Source organism: Pecten maximus, chromosome 18, assembly GCF_902652985.1.
Source record: "Pecten maximus chromosome 18, xPecMax1.1, whole genome shotgun sequence".
NCBI classification, from domain to species: Eukaryota; Metazoa; Mollusca; class Bivalvia; order Pectinida; family Pectinidae; genus Pecten; species Pecten maximus.
The window spans coordinates 32,118,564-32,139,256 of record NC_047032.1 but is presented as its reverse complement, the minus strand read 5'-3'; the positions used below and the strand labels follow the sequence as shown (position 1 = coordinate 32,139,256).

At 37.6% G+C, this 20,693-nt stretch overlaps 1 protein-coding gene across 1 annotated transcript; it reads left to right on the top strand.

Moving 5' to 3' along the window:
- Positions 1-7,928: 7,928 nt before the first annotated feature.
- LOC117317157 lies at positions 7,929-14,343 on the top strand. Its single transcript, XM_033871956.1, has 2 exons — positions 7,929-8,641; positions 11,288-14,343. The coding sequence occupies exon 2, from the start codon at positions 11,301-11,303 to the stop codon at positions 12,660-12,662; it is 1,362 nt and encodes a 453-aa protein (XP_033727847.1). The 5' UTR covers positions 7,929-8,641; positions 11,288-11,300; the 3' UTR covers positions 12,663-14,343.
- Positions 14,344-20,693: the final 6,350 nt, after the last annotated feature.

Sequence of the window (20,693 nt, the reverse complement as noted above, 5' to 3'; positions counted from 1 at the left end):
AGTAATACGGGTCCTTCTCTCTTCTGCTGGGGTTGAACTGGACAGACGTTCTGGGATCGCCGCTAACAGCAGAACGTGGGTTTGGCGCGGACGCCGGGAAATTGTGGGCGTAAGGGGTGACGCGGACGCCGCGATTTGGCGGAAGGTTGCCAGGGCGCCGGTGACGGTACTGCGGGACGGGCGAGGGCAGACAGACGACAACGGCGACGTTGGTACCGTCTCACTGAGTTGCGTATTACATTTTATAGCAAAATCAATTGGCACTGTTATTAACGCCGGCGTAACGCCCGCGAACGCCAATATTACGCCAGTTAGTGCAGGACGCATTTTCGACCAAATATATTTATATTCCCAAGAGCCGTACTCCCAATATTATTGTAGTGTGTGTCATTGAAATGTCCAAAGAAGTAAATAAATTTATGTGCGTAGACAACTGTTTTTGTTAGATATATAATTAATTAAGACGTTGGTTGGTTTGGTTGGTTTATTTTGTTTAACGTCCTATTAACATCTAAGGTCATTTAAGTACGGCCTCCCGTACGTGCGACATGCATGCGTGTGGTGAGTGCGTATGTGTGTTTTGGGAGGCTGCGGTATGTTCGTGTTAAGTCTCCTTGTGATAGGCCGGAACTTTCGCCGATTAAAAGTGCTATCTCACTGAAGCATACTGCCAAAGACACCCGGCATCACACCCCACCCGGTCACATTATACTGACAACGGGCAAACCAGTCGTCCCACTCCAAATATGCTGAGCGCTAAGCAGGAGTAGCAACTACCATTTTTAAAGACTCTGGTATGTCTCGGCTAGGGGACAGAACCCAAAACCTTCCTAACAGCGGCGAACGCTCAACTAAAGGCCAAAAGTGAGGCATTGTCAAGGGAGACATTAGGAAGAAGAAAGTTGTTCAGAAAGAATAGAAAAGATAAGATCCCAAATTTAGTCGCCTCTTACGATCATGCAATGGGGGCAACAGGTACAATTCTTACGCCCTAATTAAGACGCAACTACTAGAAACGCCAACTTGGCAGGGAGACGCCTCGAGGAGCGGCAAAAGACCTCAAAATATCTAACCGGAAACGGAAGGCAATCCTTTACATATATAATATACAACAATGTATAATATGCCGACAATGGCCGATGTAGTCTACAATCACGCGAGTGAGGTACGTAAATACGTCCGTATACAAGCCAATCTAATTAAAATCTAGATGGTCATTATCACTACATAAACTCCGGGACGAGGTGACATAAACACTTCGCTTAGTGAAGTCAGCTCGTCACGTAGATAAATGTGAATTACATTTATTTTTTTATTAACTTTTTACTTCACTGGTAATTCATATTTTATTCGTTACAGTTTTGAATAAACTCGCGGTAATTTATTTTGTTGCGGTAAACCATCACGTGAGTATTTTTTGTATATTTTGAGATCTCTTATTAAAATGCATCAATTCAGCATTTGTAACTCTGGTTACATAGTCATCATTTTATTGATTGAAGTTCAGATGGTTAACTGATATGATGTGAAGTGACTGTGAAAACAATAAGTGTAAAAGAGGGTCAAGGGCCTTATCGCTCACCTCGATATTTCATTAATCATGGCAAAATATTATAATTCAAATATTTTCCTGCTTTTGAACTGCCTCTCAACAAAGGTTCTAACTACAGATGAATTAAATCCTGTCATTTTTGAAAAAACAAGGAGATTTTAAAGATGTTTTTTGCTAGATTTCATCAAAATCAAATTTTTCCAGGACTAGAAGCGATTAACACGTTTTACCCTTTTCATCTATTACGCCCATGCACTGCAGATATGTTCGTGCCTGTCCTATCAACAGCTAAGGTCAATTAAGGACGGCGTGCGAAATGCATTCGTTTGTTGAGTGTGTATTCGTGTTTTGGGAGGCAGCGGAATATTTGTCTTAAATCTCCTGTGATAATTCGGAACGTTTACCGATTTATAGTGCTATCTTATAAGCGAACTGCCGAAGGCACCAAGCAGGACACACCAGCCGTCCTACCTCCAAAATGCTGCACGCTATAAGTAGGAGTAGCAACTACTGGTACGTTTCTGCCAGGGGACAGAAACTAGCGCTCGGCATTTTTGGAGTGGGACGACGGGTTTACCTGTTGTCAGTATAATGTGACCGGGAAGGGTGTGCTGCTGGGTGTCTTCGACAGTATGCTTCAGTGAGATAGCACTATAAATTGGCAAAAGTTCCGGCCTATCACAAGGAGACTTAACACGAACATACCACAGCCTCCTAAACACACATACGCATTCAACACACGCATACATATCGCACGCAAGGGAGGCCGACCTTAAATGACCTCAGCTGTTAATAGGACGTTAAACAAAATAAACTAAACCAAACCCAAACCAAACCAAGATACCATCAATCCTCCACTTATAAACTTTAAGCTTGGGAAATTGTGCATTGACATGTGGTACATGCTAAAAATGAAAATGATTTTTTTTCTCAAATTTATTTTCCTTTCATGTATGTCGAGTAAATTTAAACTCTAAATAGTTCTAATTTATTTTCAAATGAAGTTTTAGCATGTGCAAATTATTAACATCCCCTACACTCAATTGGTGTTATGTAAGGAGGTTCACCACGACTATCAGAAGTTAATTACTAATCTTTTATGTGATTATGAGTTTGTTTGTTTGTTTTTTTTGTTTTTTGTTCCAGACAAACATAAACATATACATCAATACTCTCTTAATTACGTACATGTAATCAATTTTTATTAATACTCATATATTTATGGTGTCTTTTAAATCTACTATTACATTCTTAATTATTTGGCAGTATAGTGTATGTAGAATTGAAAACAATCAACCAATGAATATATAGACTGGAGCTAATTGAAAAATGGGATTGGGGGATAGTTTGGATAAAAAGTAGAAGCTGATTTAGAAAAGGAAATACAAAGATAAGAGAGAAAGGAAAATAAAAGGAAGAAGAGAAGAAGGAACGAGATTTCCGACGAAAGCAAAGGCAATTTCTGAAAGGGTGACAAAAAATTACTGACTATTGCTAATAAAAAAGCATTTAATGGAAAAGAAACGAATCCAACAAAAACACAAGCAAATTGAAAAAAATATAAAAATTAATTACATTGGTAAATTGAAATCTATTTCATAATGAAAGACACTACCTTATTGTAATGGTTATATTTATTTTCTAAAAGCTGAATAGTAAGCACTGAAATCCTCAATAAAAGTAGCTTCCTTGTCATATTTTTTTGCTAAGTATCTCGATGTAATATGGAGTTTTTAAGGTTACTAATTAGAGTGGGTAATTAAAGAATTTACCTAAACACTTTAAATATAGTGCTTCATTTTTAGTATTATAAAATGTTCTGCTCTGTTATTTTGATGTGGGTTTTGTGCTATTTTACCAAAAATGAAATCTTTTTTACATGCATTAAATGTCTCATTACAAGTAGCTTGCACCCAGATTTGGAAAGCCATAATTAAATTAAATTTTGGACTTTATTACATTCCCAAAGAACATGCTGTATTGTTTCTTTTTCTATGAAGCAGAAATTACACAAATCAGACTGAACAAAATGAATCTTTTTCAAATAAGAAAAATCAAAGAAGTTGACATGGGGGCGAAATACTGACCCCATCTTTACAATATAAGCTTTCCAACAGAAATGTTTAAAGCGTTTTAATTAAGTCAGAATTTAAAACGACATCACGGTCGTTTATAAGTGTATAACCTCATTGGCAATAATTTGATTTCGCTGAAATATGAACATTATGAAAATGATAATTAAAAGTTAGCATAGGGAAAACTCTCGTCATTGATCAACAGTATATATATATATGTAATATGTATTTTTGCGTGACATATGATAAAACATGCGCACAACACGCCCGCGTAGAATTCACTGTGAAGGCGAAAATATTAAATGTTGATTTTTCCCAAAAGGAATATCGTGTAGTGCCCACATTATATTCGCGATAAAATCATTCTGCATTGAATAAAGTTGGAATGTTGAAGTCTATTCTTAACAATTATTAAAAAGTATTTATTTAATAACATTGTGGGGAAATTAAACAAGCGTGTAAAAATACAACATGTACCAGTATTACAATGACTTTGAATAATGTAAAAGTTCATGAACTTAAAGATCACCTGATTATCAGCATAATAATGCATGGAGATAATGCTGGATTCTTGTCTCTCGAAAATAATTTATTAGGAAAAGGTAATTTTAATTTATTTTGAACATCTGCTCCTGAAAATATCTTCCAAAACTGCCCTGCAGGTAGGGCTGACAGTTGTACCTGCTGTCCCCATTGCATGATCGTAAGAGGCGACTAAATGTGGGATCTTATCTGTTCTCTTATTTCTGAACAACTTCTTCCTAACGTCTTCCTTGACACTGCCTCTCTTTTGGCCTTCAGTTGAGCGATCGCCGCTGTCAGGAAGGCTTTGGGTTCTGTCCCCTAGCCTAGACATACTAGAGTATTTAAAAATGGTAGTTGCTACTCATGCTTAGCGCTCAGCATTTATAAGGAGTGGGACGAATGGTTTGCCCGTTTTCAGTATAATGTGACCGGATGCGGTGTGATGCTGGGGGTCTTCGGCCGTATGCTTCAGTGAGGTAGCACTATAAAACAGCAAAGTTCTGGCCTATCATAACAGGTCTTAACATGACCATACCACAGCTGCCTCCCAGAACAAATACGTACTCGTCGCACGCACGGGAGGCCGTCCTTAAATTACCTTAGCTGTTAATAGGACGTTAAACAAAATAAACCAAACCAAACCAAACCTTAGCTGGTAATAGGACGTTAAACAAAATAAGCCTAACCAAAGCTTTCAAAAACTACGAAGTCTCGCCCTTTTCACTGCTGTTCAGAACTAGTACTTAAGGAGCGCTTTTGGTATCTAGTAAGAAACAACTTTACAAACTTGCTGAAACTTACACGTATTATATATTTGCAGTGTAGTTTATATATTATTAGCCATATACTATTTATATTTTAAAATAAACTTGTTTCAAATGTGTTGTACACTTGCGAAACATTGCTCTGGTCTCGCTCCGACATCAGGTTGTGTGTGTTTTTTGTTGTTATTGTTTTGGGGTTGTTTTTTTCATTTGCGTTTTTCTTGTGCGCTTCGCGTCAACAACTTTTGAACTCATTATTGATGCTGTATATGACGCTCGGAATTCGCAATATTTAACGCCCTTGCGTATTCGGGGACTAATTAAATGTCACCTACAGAATCGAGTAAATTGATGATCTAAGGTAGTCTTTTCATCATTGCCTTTTCCGTTAGTTATCCATGTATCCAAGTGACGTCGAAGTCAGCACATTAAAATGTGTCACAGGATTCATGTAATCATCCTCATGTACATTAATATTATTCAACATAACAAAAGAATAGTTGGAAACGAATACACGAACAGTTGTATGTCTTTCTCTCTATATATATACAGTGGTAACTAATTAGTTTCTGCCTTAACAATAGAGCCATTATTGGAGAATATTGACACGACATGAAAAGGCGCTAAATAAGATCAATATCTAGCCGGATCTATTATCACATTGTGTTCTGTGTAAACTAACCCTTTATCCCATTTATACGTAATAATATATGAAAATAAGTCTCGTATACAAATGCATCGAGTTCCAGCTAAACACGGTGGGGAGCTCTTGTTGTCGATGTTAATATACATGGAATTGTTCATGTTTATATATATGTATATGTTTATGTACTTTTTGTTTATGTTAATATACTTGTTGGATTACAGTTGTTTATTAAAATTCCTTTCCACATAATTCAAACTCGGTTAGAATTATTGGCGTTGAGTGATAGATTGACACATATGGTTTCTAGCTGATTTTGTGTGGGTCAAAAATATGGCAAATTGACTGAAATTTCAATTATCTTTCCTCGAAACCTTGCCACGATGAAAACGTTGTACATTCCATTGATGGAAGCTTCTTTGGGTGTTTTATCGAAATTGAACATTTTACAAAGGTATTACTCCAAAGCTTCCATTAACCTTCAGGAAGGGATGAACTTGATTGAGAATCAGGAGCGGAAAAAATGGGATGAATGTTTTCCATACTCTTGGAAAATTATTTGATTTACCTTGCATGGGAAGGTAAACATGCTAAAATCTAATGATATGCAGTCTTAAATTTGTACTGAATATTAGATAATGTATTTTTACTGAGTTCAAACACTTTCAATAATATTCGTTTGACATTTTTAAAGGTGAAAATTCATCTATCAGTATACAATCAGAGACGGTATCAGATGACCCTAACTGCAAACGGGCCTCTTGTTTAATGGTAAATGTAGCCTCGACGAAACACTGACCTGTCTGATATATTCATATCTACCTTTCTTACAAGTATTTTTTATTCTGTGAAAGCTCAACCGATTTAGCTAGACAGTGATGACGACATGACCACGTTACACTCCTCACTCTCTAAAGGTCAAAATGCCCGTTACAACGACAATCATATTGAAACTGATACTGTATACCTGGTAATTTTCGCCCTTTGAAGAATTTAAGATGAAGGCGACAATTTCAAGCTGAATTGAATGATTTATAAACCATAGTGTAGCCGGATCAAAACATAATCTCTTACATTTTAACTGTGTTTTATTCTTCTTGTAATAGGCCGGAACTTTTGCCGAATTATAGTGCTACCTCACTGAAGCATACTGACGAAGACACCCAGCAGCACAACCCAACCGGTCACATACTGACAACGGGCGAACCAGTCGTCCCACTCCAATTATGCTGAGCGCTAAGCAGGAGTAGCAACTACCATTTTTTTTTAATCTGGTATGTCTCGGTTAGGGGACAGAACCCAAAGCCTTCCTCACAGGGGCGAACACTCAACTAAAGACCAAAAGTGAGGCATTGTGAAGGGAGACATTAGGAAGAAGAAAGTTGTTAAGAAAGAAGAGAAAAGATAAGATCCCAAATTTAGTCGTCTCTTACGATCATGCAATGGGGGCAGCAGGTACAATTATAACGCCCTACCTGCAGGGCAGATATCATAACGGGACGGCAATCACATTTATATAAATGAGACAGCTCTGACTCCTTGGGAAAGAAGGATGGGGCACCCAAAAGGAGCAATTAGGTAAAATATTTTCTTAAAATGCTACTCGTCCTTAATGCTTTAATTGATTACAACCATATTTAGTGTGAAACATCATCGGGGAAGAGTAATCCTAATTGATATAAATGAGGCTTGTCCGACCCATTTGGACAGATAGGGCATGCCCCAAAAATGGGAGCTTGGCTAAAATCTTGCTTTAATATTCTGCTCTTCCTTAAGCTAAAATGGATAAAACCGAAGATTTGAAACAAAACTGGCTGCGTATAGATAATCTATGGTAATGATGCTGGATTGATGGGTGTGTCCCTGCTGTAAGTGTTTGTCAGATGACCGTTAAGGCCCATGGGCATCTTGTTAAAATGTACTGTTCGTTTGGATGGAAGCCATTACACGCAGAACACGTTTCCAAACGTTGTGAAGGTTAAAGTCAATAACCAATCGGATTCAGATGATTTGATTCCGCCCTGTTCAATGACGGGTTTGTCTAGTGTTGGGAGATTCATCTGCTGAAATAAAACAAATCGGAGTTCAAAGATAAACAATGTTGTTACGAAAACGTACATGGATATCAAACTGACGAATGAGGGCCCATCGGGTGACGCACTCCACCCGGTAAGTGAAAGTAGGATAAAAACCAATGAAATAACTACTGGTCGTGCTAGTCGCCAAACGCAACACGATCATGGAGAATGTTAATTTGAAAGTATGAAAAAGAAAAGCCTCCAGTCAGACGGAACATTACCAGACCACTATCTGACAAATCTACTATATCCTCTTGGTTCAGTCAATGACACGAGGTATGAACAGTAAAACATCAGGAAAACGAGGGCAATACGAACAAGAATACCGAATAGACTCATAAAATAGTGTGTGGTAAGGGTGAGAGTCATCAGCTTCATCCACACTATATGTACGGTATGCAAATTTACGTCTATTGACCAATTTATTATCACGGCGTCGTTACCAGTATACATCGCTTATTAGCGAAATGCGGACTGTCTTGGTTACACTTCCCGCAACATGCGTTATTCATTCTCAGTTACATCTCCCAGAGACGTCGCACACGCTCTCCGTATAGTACTGCGTGTCCCCTTCACCGCACAGGGCTTAACAGATGTCCTCACTACCATCAACAGGTGTCCTTACTACCGTCAACGGGGCTTAACAGGTATCCTTACTACCATCAACAGGTTTCCTTACTACCATCAACAGGTGTCCTTACTACCACCAACAGGTGTCCTTACTACCATCAATAGGTGTCCTTACTACCATCAACAGGTTTCCTTACTACCACCAACAGGTGTCCTTACTACCATCAACAGGTGTCCTTACTACCACCAACAGGTGTCCTTACTACCACCAACAGGTGTCCTTACTACCATCAACGGGGCTTAACAGGTGTCCTTACTACCATCAACGGGGCTTAACAGGTGTCCTTACTAACATCAACAGGTGTCCTTACTACCATCAACAGGTGTCCTTACTACCACCAACAGGTATCCTTACTACTATCAACAAGGACAAGGTAAGATATTACATTGATGTGTATTTTTTATGTATATCATTTCGTTATGTTATATTGGTTACAATGGGTTCTTTTTACAAACAGTTCGTTGAAATCATAAATATATGCATCGTATTATGGATATTCTAACACATCCAATAGATAACATGAAAAACTTGGATTTGAGAAGTTAAGATATGATATGTATTACTTACATACAACGTAGTTATACACAGTAAGGTTCTGTACACAGTAAAGCATATACAATGCAGGTTTTATACATTGGAGGTAATAATACAATGTAGGTTATATGTGATGTAGATTATATACAAAGTAGATTATATACAATATGTAGGTTATATACAATATGTAGGTTATATACAATGTAGGTTATATACAATGTAGGTTATATACGACGTAGGTTATATACAATGTAGGTTATATACAATGTAGGTTATATACGATGTAGATTATATACAATGTAGGTTATATACAATGTAGGTTATATACGATGTAGGTTATATACAATGTAGGTTATATACAATGTAGGTTATATACAATGTAGGTTATATACAATGTAGGTTATATACAATATGTAGGTTATATACAATGTAGGTTATATACAATGTAGGTTATATACAATGTAGGTTATATACAATATGTAGGTTATATACAATGTAGGTTATATACAATGTAGGTTATATACAATGTAGGTTATATACAATGTAGGTTATATACAATGTAGGTTATATACAATGTAGGTTATATACAATGTAGGTTATATACAATATGTAGGTTATATACAATGTAGGTTATATACAATGTAGGTTATATACAATGTAGGTTATATACAATGTAGGTTATATACAATGTAGGTTATATACAATATGTAGGTTATATACAATGTAGGTTATATACAATATGTAGGTTATATACAATGTAGGTTATATACAATGTAGGTTATATACGATGTAGATTATATACGATGTAGGTTATATACTATATGTAGGTTATATACAATGTAGGTTATATACAATGTAGGTTATATACAATATGTAGGTTATATATAATGTAGGTTATATACGATGTAGATTATATACAAAGTAGATTATATACAATATGTAGGTTATATACAATGTAGGTTATATACAATGTAGGTTATATACAATGTAGGTTATATACAATGTAGGTTATATACGATGTAGATTATATACAATGTAGGTTATATACAATGTAGGTTATATACGATGTAGGTTATATACAATGTAGGTTATATACGATGTAGATTATATACGAAGTAGATTATATACAATATGTAGGTTATATACAATGTAGGTTATATACAATGTAGGTTATATACGATGTAGGTTATATACAATGTATGTTATATACGATGTAGATTATATACAAAGTAGATTATATACAATATGTAGGTTATATACAATATGTAGGTTATATACAATATGTAGGTTATATACAATGTAGGTTATATACAATATGTAGGTTATATACAATGTAGGTTATATACAATGTAGGTTATATACAATATGTAGGTTATATACAAAGTAGATTATATACAATATGTAGGTTATATACAATGTGTAGGTTATATACAATGTAGGTTATATACAATGTAGGTTATATACAATGTAGGTTATATACAATGTAGGTTATATACAATGTAGGTTATATACAATGTAGGTTATATACAATATGTAGGTTATATACAATATGTAGGTTATATACAATGTAGGTAATATACAATGTAGGTTATATACAATATGTAGGTTATATACAATATGTAGGTTATATACAATATGTAGGTTATATACAATGTAGGTTATATACAATGTAGGTTATATACAATGTAGGTTATATACAATGTAGGTTATATACAATATGTAGGTTATATACAAGGTAGGTTATATACGACGTAGGTTATATACAATGTAGGTTATATACAATGTAGGTTATATACAAAGTAGATTATATATATTGTAGGTTATATACGATGTAGATTATATACAAAGTAGATTATATACAATGTAGGTTATATACGACGTATGTATATACAAATGTACAAAGTAGATTACATATGATAACGAGTAGTTCGTTCCTGTTGTACTGATGGTAGGACAATTGTATAAAAGGGGAATGAGCGGATGACTGCACTCCTACGTAAGCGAACTAGGTAGTTTAGAGTTGGACCGAAGAAGTTTAAACAATGTTCATTCAAGAAATACAATTCATACCCGATCACTAGGGAGTTAGATACAAAGGAATGTTTACATTGACAGGTGTTTTCTGCTTCTCTGTTAACTTTATATATATATATATCCATCAAATGATTTTACAGCCTTCATACATGTATGTACGATATATTCGTTATTTTTTAGATGACGGATATTAAAAATTTAGAATTCCCATTGCTATGTTGGGGTTTGCTCAATTCTATCTAATTATTATGAACAAATAAAAAGAGAAAAGTTCCATAAATTAACCAATCGATTGAGGTTCTGAAATATCAACAAATACTATTTCATAACACAAAAAAGTGACGACAAACGTTTAAGCATTTGTGATATCATTGATGTTATTTCAATTTTGGTTTAACAGAAATGGAACTCAATCATGACTATATTGTCACCATTTCTATTGTGTTAACAGGTTTTCCAAGGAAATGGACAATATACATAACAACGGTAGCCTGACGACCGAACAGAACTCATTGTCTCTCCTACAATCTATAATGGTGTGGACCTTATGTTCAGTTTCAGTGATCGCATTTACGGAACATTTTGTTATACTGCTGCTTACTTGCGTGAACAAAACTCTGCGACAAAAGCCATACATTGTTTCAATTCTTCTGTTGAGCAGTAGTGACATTTTATTGAGCTTTGCTTTATTCTTATTTTCGTTGATTACATTGGTACCGTTACAACAAACATGGATATGTGGATTTGCATATTTCCTAATCCAACTTGGATTTGTTACCTCTCTGGTTCATACGTTGATCATATGCACAGAACGATATTTATGTTCAAGACCTATTCCGATTGAAGCCCTTTCTCTACGCAAACGTCAAGCGCTCACATTGATTAACATGGGAATATGTTCACTGATATTAGGAATACCGTACCTATTTGCAGTTAAAGAACCCATGGTAAAAACGTGTGTAGTGCTTTCTATATTTCGAGATAACCTGCCATATGCATTAGTTCCAGTGAGGTCCATCACCTTTCTGATTTGGATAAGTACGATCGTGATCTATGTCATAACTGCAAAGAATTTTCGAAATGCTGTTCGAAGAACGGGTCGATTAGAGTGCAGCTATTGCGATGTGGAGAACAGGGATACTAAAGATGTAAAGTCAGCAGATAACATACAATCTGATTCAGACGCCTCGCGTCAGTCAGGTTCAATGACAGGTTTGACTAGCAATAGAGATCAATCATCTACTGAAATAGAAAAACAAAAACGGAATTCAAAGGATGAAGTCAAAGTAAGAGATGCTTTTACAAAACAGTCCGAGGAAAAAACAGTGATAAGTACGAGCTCATTTGAACCTGAAAGCAACATACAAACTGATCGAAAAAATGATAACCGCGCTGCGCATGCGCATTTTATGGTCGTCAAGGCTGAAGGCGCAAAGACTGAAAATAAAACAATAGAAGATAATATTAACATCAATGAAATAGAGACTTTTCAAGCCAGTCTGGATAATGCTGCTGGGTACATGTCTGACAAATCTGCCAATGCATGCACTTGTGCGTGTTCAGTTAGGTTCCCGAGACGTAAACATTCAAAATCATATTCACAAGTACCAACAGAAGCCTTCAGAACCGTTTCGGTTGTTTTTGTGGTTTTCCTGATATCGATGACACCTCAATCCGTGGTAGGACCTATAATGATAGCCTTTCCTATGTCAGAAACTGTTGAATTCGGGTGTGCGATATTGGCAATTTCCTCCATTCTGACCAACCCGTTCATGTTTGCTTTTCTGCTAAAAGATTTCAGAAGAGTGGTCATGGGATGCAAATAATAACATTAAAACTGGGCCCCTGGAATAGCATGTCTTCAACGTACTATGCATGTATGAACGTAAGAATTATACGACGAAAGCGAGAAGTGGCGTATCTCCACCGTACTGTGTGTATACACTGTCTTAGAATTGTACCACGATAGCGAGGAGTAGCGTGTCCCCACCGTACTCTATATATACACTGTATTAGAATTATACCACGATGGCGAGAAGTGGCGTATCTCCACCGTACTGTGTGTATACACTGTATTAGAATTGTACCAAGAAAGCGAGGAGAAGCGTGTCCCCACTGTACTCTATATATACACTGTATTAGAAGTGTACCACGATAGCGAGGAGAAGCGTGTCCCCACCGTACTCTATATATACAGTGTATTAGAAGTATACCACGAGAAGTGGCGTATCTCCACCGTACTATGTGTATACACTGTATTAGAATTGTACCACGATAGCGAGGAGTAGCGTGTCCCCACCGTACTCTATATATACACTGTCTTAGAATTATACCACGAAAGCGAGAAGTAGCGTGTGTCCACCAAACTCTATGTTCAATAGAACTGTATCAGGAAATATATCTTATATCTGTAATAAAAGATTGTTCACTTATGTCAATACTTTTAATATGGAGACCTCTTTTTATTTGGCACCAGACTTTCATTCATACAGGTACGCGACAAGTGCCCTTACCCACCTGTTTGGACCACTTACACGAACGATAGAGTTTTGCCAACGAATCAATTTGACCAAAACCAGAGGTTTTTGTAGCGCTCTCAGAGTGAACACTTGAAATAGGTTTGAAAAATTCAAAAGGTCCCAGGGGACTCTGCTACAGCCAAAATAAAGCTCCTCACTAGAGGTATACAGCAGGGGCAAGTTTTCCATCCAACACTGTATCAAATAAAAGATTATCTTATGTGGTCTGATGATTTTATTTTCCAAAAGTATGATTTACTGCAAATTATGAACCAAATATACTTAGAAAATATAGGAAATGAATATGTAACATCAATCTAAAGACAAACATTGTCGAATTTTTAAGCCATATTTTAGGTCATCTGACTCGAATGGACCTACATCCATCGTGCTTCGTTCGTCGTGCGTGAACTTTTCATTCAAATGACTTCTTCCCAGTAATCAGAAGGACCAGGGAACTGAAAATGGATCTGCAGTATGCTTGGATAAAACCCTTCCAAGTTTTATTCAAATGGATGACCTTGATCTACCTTCAAGACCACGGGGTCACATAGGCTAAAATCTTCAAACGACTATCCAAGAACCAAGAGGCACAGGGATTAGATATTCGGTCTGTAGCCTGCTGGGGTGAAATGAATACCAAGTTTGTTCAGATGGATGACCTTGGCCTTCATTCAATGTCATACGGGTAAATAGGCTAAAGTCTTCAAATTAATTCTTCTCAACAGCCAAGAGGCCAAGTGAATTTATATATAAACCCGTAGCACGCTTGGGTTTGTTCAAATGGATGACCTTAACAATCATTAAAGGTCACGCAGTTAAATAAGCTTAACAAATTAACGACATCTGCTCAACAACGTATTAGGTCTGTACCATGCTGAGGTGAAAGGTTTCCAGGTTTATTCAAATAAATAACCTTGACCTTCATTCAAGGTGACATGATCAAATAGGCTAAAATCTTCAAACAACTTCCTCTCAAAAACCAACAGACCCAGGGACTTTATATTCATGTTTAAGAAAACCTGGATGAAGAGCTACCAAGTTCATTCAAGGTGACAGGTCACATAGGCTAAAATTTTCAAACTTCTGAACAACCAACAGGCCCGGTGACTTGATATAAGGCATGTAGTAAGCTGTGTGAACGGTTGCAAAATTTGTTCAGATGATAACGTTGATCTACTTTCAAGGTCACATAGGTCCAATAGTCGCTCAAATAACTTCTCAATAACCCACAGGCCCAGGGACGTGATATTAATCATGTAGAATGCTTGGATGAAGGACTACCAAGTTTGCTCAAGTGAATAATCTTGACCGACATTCAAGGTCATATGGGGCTCATATGCTTCAATTATTAAACAATTACTCAATAACCAACAGGCCTAGTGACTTGATATTAGGCCTGCGTGCTGCCCCATCGCATGATCGTCAGAGGCGACTAAATTTTGAATTATATCCTCTTTCTGAACAACTTTCTTCTTCCTAATTTCTCCCTTGACACTGCCTCACTTTTTGCCTTTAGTTGAGCGTTCGCCCCTGTGAGGAAGGCTTGGGTTCTGTCCCCTGGTCGATTCATACCAGAATCTTTAAAAAAAAATGTAGTTGTTACTCTTGCGTAGCGCGCAGCATATTTGGAGTCGGGCGACTGGTTCGCCCGTTGTCAATATACTGTGACCGGGTAGGGTATCCTGCTGGGTATCTTCGGCAGTATGCTTTTGTGGGGCAGCCCTATCACGGAGGGGAATCACGTAATCTGAAGATACGAATTCAAAATGGTGGCCACCAATGTACAAAGCATAAAATATGGTAAGACACTGAAAATACTCATTACAGGGGCTTTTCACTGTAGCGAGCATATGATATGTACTATAATTGAGACATATCATTACCTCATGTATTGTATGCTGGAACAGTCCGTAGTTTTCCGTTACATTCTGACCACAATTTTGAATCGAATTCGTCAGTGGAATCCTTTATAGTATGACATATGCTCGCTGCAATAAAAAAAACCTATGTAATGAGTATTTTCAATATCTTACCTCATTTTATGTTTTCTGCACTAGCGGCCGCCCTTTTAAATTTGTTTCTTCTGACCACGTGATTCCCCACCGTGTCTATAAATAGGTAAAAGTTCCGGACTATAACAAGGAGACCTAACACGGACATACCGCAGCCTCCCAAAACACACATACGCACTCACCACACGCATGCATGTCGCACGCACGGGAGGCCGTCATTAAATTACCTAAGCTGTTAATAGGACGTTAAACAAATACAACCAAACCAAACCAACGCTCTCCCAAAGGCCAAAAGTGAGGCAGTGTCAAGGGACACATTAGGAATAATACAGTTGCTGGAAAAACGAGAGAGGTAAATACCCCAAACTTAGTCACCTCTTACGATAACTTACACCTTGTAATGGGGCAGCAGGTGCAATTCTCGGCCCTACCTGCAGAACAATTAAATACAATATTTGCAAAATAAACATCCATTTCTAACCAGACCATGGCTAACTGGTACGATAAGATCAGGTTTTGCTTTCCCTTTGATACCATATCCCGTTGATTTGGACTGTTTTCAGCTTTAGAACAAACTGAATGTTTATATTAGCTCACCTGGCCCGAAGGGATCGTTAGCTCATACCATGGTGCAGCGTCCGGTGTACGTCAACATTTCCTTTAAATCCCTACTAGTCCTGAATGCCAGAATAGATTTTGATTAAATTTGGTCTGGGACATAACTTGGCATACACATTCATGATGTATAAACCTTTGCCCAACACGTCTCGAGACCAGATTTCATCAAAATACATTCAGGCATTCACAAAAGGGCCTGTTTCCAAAATGGCCCCTTCCCTGATTCAAATTTCCTGTTAGTGGTGCATTGCCCATGCCGTTGTGGTCACAAATCTATAAAGTATAAAGATTTAGGTCACTTGGTTTGTGTTTTATGGCTCCTCAAAGTTGTACCTTTCAGAAGCTGTCTAAGTGTTGATAAAATGTGCATGTTATGTAAAATATTAATGAAAATCTAATCAAATGATGGTCACCGTAAAGAATACATTCATGGCATGATTGTGACAAAAAATCATGTTTCCATCGCGCCATTTGGCTGTTTTATGAAACAATCTCAAAAATGCCATTTTCGATGATAACATTTTAGACACAAAAACTGTGTTTTTTTTAGAGAATACACCCTTTTATGAGCGTTGGATGCAAACCAATTTTTATCCTATTAAACAGTACGTAATATGCTATTGATGAGAGGGAAAATCATCAACATGTAAGTGGTGGAACATTTTCAAATCCTGGATTGAATTACCCTATGGTTGAATTGCCGATTTTCGACTTTCTTTAGATAATTAACAAAAACGCGAGAGTATTTGCTCGGTATGTTTAGAATATGTACACAGATATGAAAAAAGTGAGAGAAACACTTTTCATAAAAAAAATCCAAGATGGCTACTTCACAAGTCCCCGTGGTTGAAGACATTGGCTGACAAATAGACAGAACAACAAACAAAACGTGTTCCTTATGATTTTGGTTGGTTTTCGCATTTACGGGAGTGTTCATAGCTACGGGCGATTGTATAATACCTATATTTATAGGTTTTGTTAGTCACATGGTAACGGGGATCTTTCATATCGAGCCCCAAACATACTTTCGACATATGCACTCCGTTGCCGCATGGAAAACTATTTCAAGTTTTGTCGGAATTTCTTCACCTGTGGTTGTAGCGGTCGAGGGTTTTCCAGCGCCCTGTAATACCCAAGGTAGTACAAGATACTGGAGATGTGCACATACATTCCCATCGTTCTCTCTCCAACTGGGCACTGGCAGTAGTAGTCCTTTATTGGGGCCTCATCATCGATTGAAACGGTGAACCGGATCCAAACGTTATATTTCGTTTGGCTTTTGTGTCGAGAATGTATTTGACATCGGAGAAGGTCTGGGGAGTGCTGCTAAAGCCACACCTCATACTCTCCGTCATCACTTAAATGTTCGGCGATGTAACCAGGAGCCAGAGATATCTGATACGTTCCACACGTAATGGTTCTCAAGTAATCGAGATCGAGACGGGGAAACAGTACGGAAGATGCATCCATCTTGACAAACTCGGACCTAGCCCGTCTAGATAGATCCGGATCTGTCTTGACTCTCTGAGCTAAACCATTCGGTGTTGTCAAACGGTCCTTCATACGTTCAGCCATTAGCCCATCTTTGGCATCTCTCTCTGGAGATTAGACAGGCTGTGACGGTTCGAAGCAGAGCCTCGATGACATTGATAAAGCTGTTGAACACCAATTGCATTCGGAAACGCAGACTGGTTCTGTGAAAGGACGTGCGAAACCACTAGGAGGTCATTAGTGATTTCGGACGATTTTGATGGTAACTGAGATTCCACGGAACCTCTATTATCAAGGACAACCTCTGTAGACGGATCTAAGTCGTTACCAATAAGGTGAATGGAGCAGACGCGGGATGAGGAGGGACAGTTTGTGTGAATAGATCAGGTGATGTCTTGCACGTTTTGGTAAGACGGATGATTTTGTTCCATTTATTGCAAAGGTAACAAGACAGAGACAGCATTTTTTGTGTGAAGATGATCCATTCAAAAGATCATGAAGGGTCAGCAACGGCAGGATATGGGACGGGGAGTCGTCTTCTTCCTGGTTCTGCTCGGGTTCAGGTTCAGGCTGAGTTTTGTTCCGAAGATACTTCATGTAGCACTTCTGGCAAATAAGTGCTTGTTCCTTTGCTGACATCAATCCTTGTTGCACCAGCATATCTAGGAGCCATTTATATTGTGGACTATTTACATTGCGTGCACTTCTGTTCTTATTGCCACTACGTTTCTTGAAGTATAGTTGACAGCCTTCTCCAACACATTTACCCTCCATCTTGAAACAATAACGATTGGTTTATGAAGCGTCGATAAAGTAACAAAATAGCAAGCCACCGATGATTGCTGTAAACAGCTAATACTTAGTAGTTTGGTACAATTATGCGAAAATGTGTGATAAATAACGAACAACTAATAACACAAAATAACAAGACAATATAATAAATCACATTCAATACCTCCAAGAAGCGCAGAATTGATTGATTACTTTGAACAAAATAAAGTATTTCATCTGGATAATCTATCTATTCGATGTGGCGTGGTCGGCAGGCACAAAGAAAGTGAGACAAGTCAGGGTCCCAACCCTGACAGAGCCACAACGCTTTGGAGATGGGACAATAAAACAAGGAAAGTGAGACAAGAATAGCTAGCGTCGAGTCAATGATTCCGTAAACGTATAGACAAAGACAAGAAGATACGGATACAAGGCCACACGATCAGATAATTCAAAAGAGGACAACTTGAGATAGAACAGTATTCATGTATTAGGGTGTCCTCAGTGTAAATCTTTATATCGATACTGTTTATTTAGTCGTTAGATATCATAAAACTGTCATGAAAATATCCGCTCTGATATTCAATATAAAATTTTGTATATAATAAGCTATATAATAGGGTTTCAGACAAGGTTGTTACTCATTTCCCATTTTCTTTCAATTTACAACCACATTCAGGCGGCGATATGAGAACATTCCACCACATGGAATTAGCTGATTTTTGGTACACATATGAAACAAGTAAAGCTCTATCCGATTTTGTGATGGAAATTTGCATCCAAAATTATATAACGGGGGAAAATTGCAATTTTATGGCACTTTTCTTCATAATTGTGTCTCTGCAAGTGCATTTTCATCCGAGAAAATTTTTGTTTTATGTTTTATGAATAAACACGATGTTTTGGAAATATTTATCAAAAGAAATTTATACTATGTTGCGAATTACAATTTCGAGATAACCTTCTTTTATTTACGACCTTATGTCTTTGATGCTCAAAATGACAACTTTATAAAAAATACATTTTCACTGACATTATGAAATCTGGGTGTCGGAATGGTGTAAAATTATTCTTCGGAAAAGAAAAAAACTGTAGTTGAGCTAGATAAGAAATTATACGGAGGCAGGCTCCTGTGGAGAATTAACATTACTGGAAACAGGCCCTTTCGGTTTACATTGATAACAGCTTTAGTAATGGGAACGAAAACGTTGTCAGTGCTTGCTGGCACTCGGGCTTTAATCATTTGAAAAACATCTTCAATCTTCTGTGAAGCCAGAATGAGATCTTGGTCTTCATGGTCATTGTTTTCATTCCACTTCAGGTTGGGATGGCACTCACACACCGTTCCTAGATAATATATCGGACATTGGCGTCTGTTGCTGGAGCGAACCACTTGAATGATAAGTGATTTCATGTTCTTATGGCCTGTGAGTTGCACTTTTTGATTCGGGTCGACAGCTGTGAAGTAACTTTGTAACAGTCGTCTTTTGAGCCGAATGATTGACGCATCTTTCCATTATCCCAGCTTTGTCGTACATGCTTTTCATTATCGATCCTATTTTGTGTTAACCCATGTGTTGCTTGGTGAACCATTTCCCTCTATGAACACTGGTGTTGATCGTCGCGAGGTAGAACTTGAATTCGGATCTGTGTTTGGTCGATGTGCGGCATACTGCTTGTATGACTCCGGTCCCGCTGGTGTCTCCACAAAACTGATAACTTCATCCCGCGCCACCTGGACCTCCGGGGCAAGGTCCAGCCTCCCAGCAATGTCCACCTTCAGCCTCATATTCTCTTCTGCTTCCTTCTTCAGCTGCTGTGTCCTACTGCAGAGACGTTCCTCCAGGGATACAATCTCTGCCTGCTTTTCCTGGACAGCCTCCTGCATCCGCATCTCTTTCAATCGTCCTCTGGCTTCGATCCCCACCAGGTGATTCACCTGCCTATTCAGCCACCCCAAATACCTTTACAATAATAATAATTAAAAGGTCCATTTCTGCCCGATCCTGTAAATAATCTTTTTATGTTCCGCGCGACCCAGTTCATTTTTGTGATAAATGACAATATTTATCAAATAAATCATTAATAATTAAAAGGTCCTATCCTACACGTAATCCCTCCGATTCTGTCCGATCCTGTAAATTGTCTTTTGGTCCGGTGCGCGGAGTGCGTTTATGTGGAAAATACCAAATAATTCGTCTTATTTTATAATTACGCAATAATGTTTTTTAAATACGTCAGTTTAAAACCAAACTAATTACATCACTAATAATTTAAATGTCCGATCGTGTCCGTAAGCCAACCGATTCTGCTTTTTGACTTTTGTCGTTTGGTCCGGTGCTCGCAGTGAGTTTATGTGAAAAACACTCAATAATTCGAATAATTTTGTTAAAATTTAGCCATAACGTTTAAAATATCCTTGTTAAAATCAAACTAAATGCAT